Genomic DNA, 1,855 nt, shown 5'->3' with positions numbered 1-1,855 from the left:
GAAGCGACAACAACTCATATTCGAAATAAAATTTAGGTAGGGGGGGGGGCACTTAGGAAATCGACGATAATAGTAGTAGCAGAGGAGCTTAGTATAGGCGCGGAAGTGTGATGTTGTTATAGAGGGTGGTGTCGGTGCTCGGGGTCACGGGACAGGGTTCCGGCTGCTGCCTAAACCTTAAATCTCTCAGATAAGAGAAATTTTATTTCTCAAAGCGCTTCTACCCTACGCATCCACCTCCGCACGTACTACTGCACGTACTACCGCACCTACCTCCGTACCTACATCCCTACCTACGTCCGCACCTACCTCCGTACCGATACCACTATGCCGAAACGGAAGAATGTCACGCCAGAGGCGCTGGAAAATAAGCGTACCAGGCTCGGGGCAGCTGCGAAGTTACTTAAAGAATACTCTCTAAAGCCGAATACCCTACGGGAGCGCGAGCGTACTGCCGCCATGGACGAAGAGAAGAGAGCTCAGGATCGACACAGAAAGGCTCGCAATAAATCGTTCGCACGGTTCAAGAAGGCTCAGATCAAGCAGTCTAGCGAGTTTAGCGAGCTAAGTAGGGACCGTCAAGCTGCCCTGGTTGAGGAATGGAGATCGATGCATACAGCAGAATATAACCGGAAAGCGTAAGTTTCGTAGTCGGCGTCTATAGTCGGCATCTACGGTCGGTATTCCTACTTCCTGTCAAAGGCTAACTTCTCTAGTGCTAAGAAGCAAGCAGAGACTGATCCAGCTCTCTTACCCGACGAACAGGCCAAAATCGATAAAGCTAACTGGTTCCTTAAGCTTGGAGATAGTGAAAGCAAATCAAAGATAACATTTCAAAAGGAGGATCAGGTTGAGTAGGAATGGGATACCCTTACCCTTGGTGAACGATGCGATAAAGCACTTAGGGGCCTTAGCAACGAATGCCTTCCTCAAGAAACGATTCTCAATCCTTTGTCATCAAAAGAGATTGACAAGGAGACAGCGAACTCTGTTGGAACTTTTGCCTTTCAGGCAGCCTCTTCCACTTTTGCGACTGCTTATAACCAATGGTATCGCTCGATCCGGAAGTTCTGGAACAAACTTGTTGCTCTAGAGAGTCTGGTTCTCCCTGACGAGGCAGCTATGAAGCAGATTTCACAAATTGTCGACAGCGAGACTAAAAAGGTAAGCTCATCTGCCGACTACACCTGCCGACCATTTTCTAATAATCCTAGATCTGCGTTAGAGAAGTACGACTCCTACTGCTACACGAGATTTTCAGCCCAATCGAGCGCGCAGTCTGCCGTAGTATCCTTGCCTAGGATGTCGCAGCCCAAAGGGCTTATTCAAGTGGTCTTCCTGGACCCTCCTAGCTAATACCAGAAAATTATAACTACTCCGCCAATAGTTTCCTTCCATTAGTGAGCTTGAAAGGGGAGAAGCACCTCGCGAAGATGGCATACAAGCTCTATAAGAGGGAGAATACTCTGAGCCGCGAACAGACTCTCTGGCCTGAGATAATGGCTGCCCTTATCGAGTGCAATGTCAAAGAGTATAATGGGATTACTCTAGAGGCCTTTCTACTCCCACTACTGCGAGAAGATGAACTATGCCTAGCATCTTCGGGAATCGAGAAGGTACTTACGAAGGACTCTATATTCGCAACTTTGTTAGAGGGTTCGAGATTTCAGACTCGGAGGACTAGGAGCCTCGCCTGTTTCAAGAAGACGAAGAGGGATAGAAGAAAGGGTAGGAGGGTTGGTAGTAAGAATCAGACTATCTGATAGGTTGGCTCGCAGCCGGAAGTAGGCCTGCGAATTCTATTCGCTCAACCCCTGTAGGGTAGCGTACTAGGATTCTGAAATTCCTACTTTCC

At 48.2% G+C, this 1,855-nt stretch overlaps 1 protein-coding gene across 1 annotated transcript; it reads left to right on the top strand.

Moving 5' to 3' along the window:
• Positions 1-327: 327 nt before the first annotated feature.
• On the top strand, positions 328-1,453 carry SEPMUDRAFT_121776 (uncharacterized protein; the record flags this gene model as incomplete). The annotated part of the gene is made up of 4 exons (XM_016901726.1): positions 328-638; positions 717-854; positions 906-1,164; positions 1,388-1,453. The coding sequence occupies 4 exons, from the start codon at positions 328-330 to the stop codon at positions 1,451-1,453; spliced, it is 774 nt and encodes a 257-aa protein (XP_016756000.1).
• Positions 1,454-1,855: the final 402 nt, after the last annotated feature.

This window comes from Sphaerulina musiva, assembly GCF_000320565.1.
Source record: "Sphaerulina musiva SO2202 unplaced genomic scaffold SEPMUscaffold_50, whole genome shotgun sequence".
Lineage (NCBI taxonomy): Eukaryota > Fungi > Ascomycota > Dothideomycetes > Mycosphaerellales > Mycosphaerellaceae > Sphaerulina > Sphaerulina musiva.
Note: the sequence above shows the minus strand (reverse complement) of the source record. Positions and strands in the feature narration are given on the sequence as shown.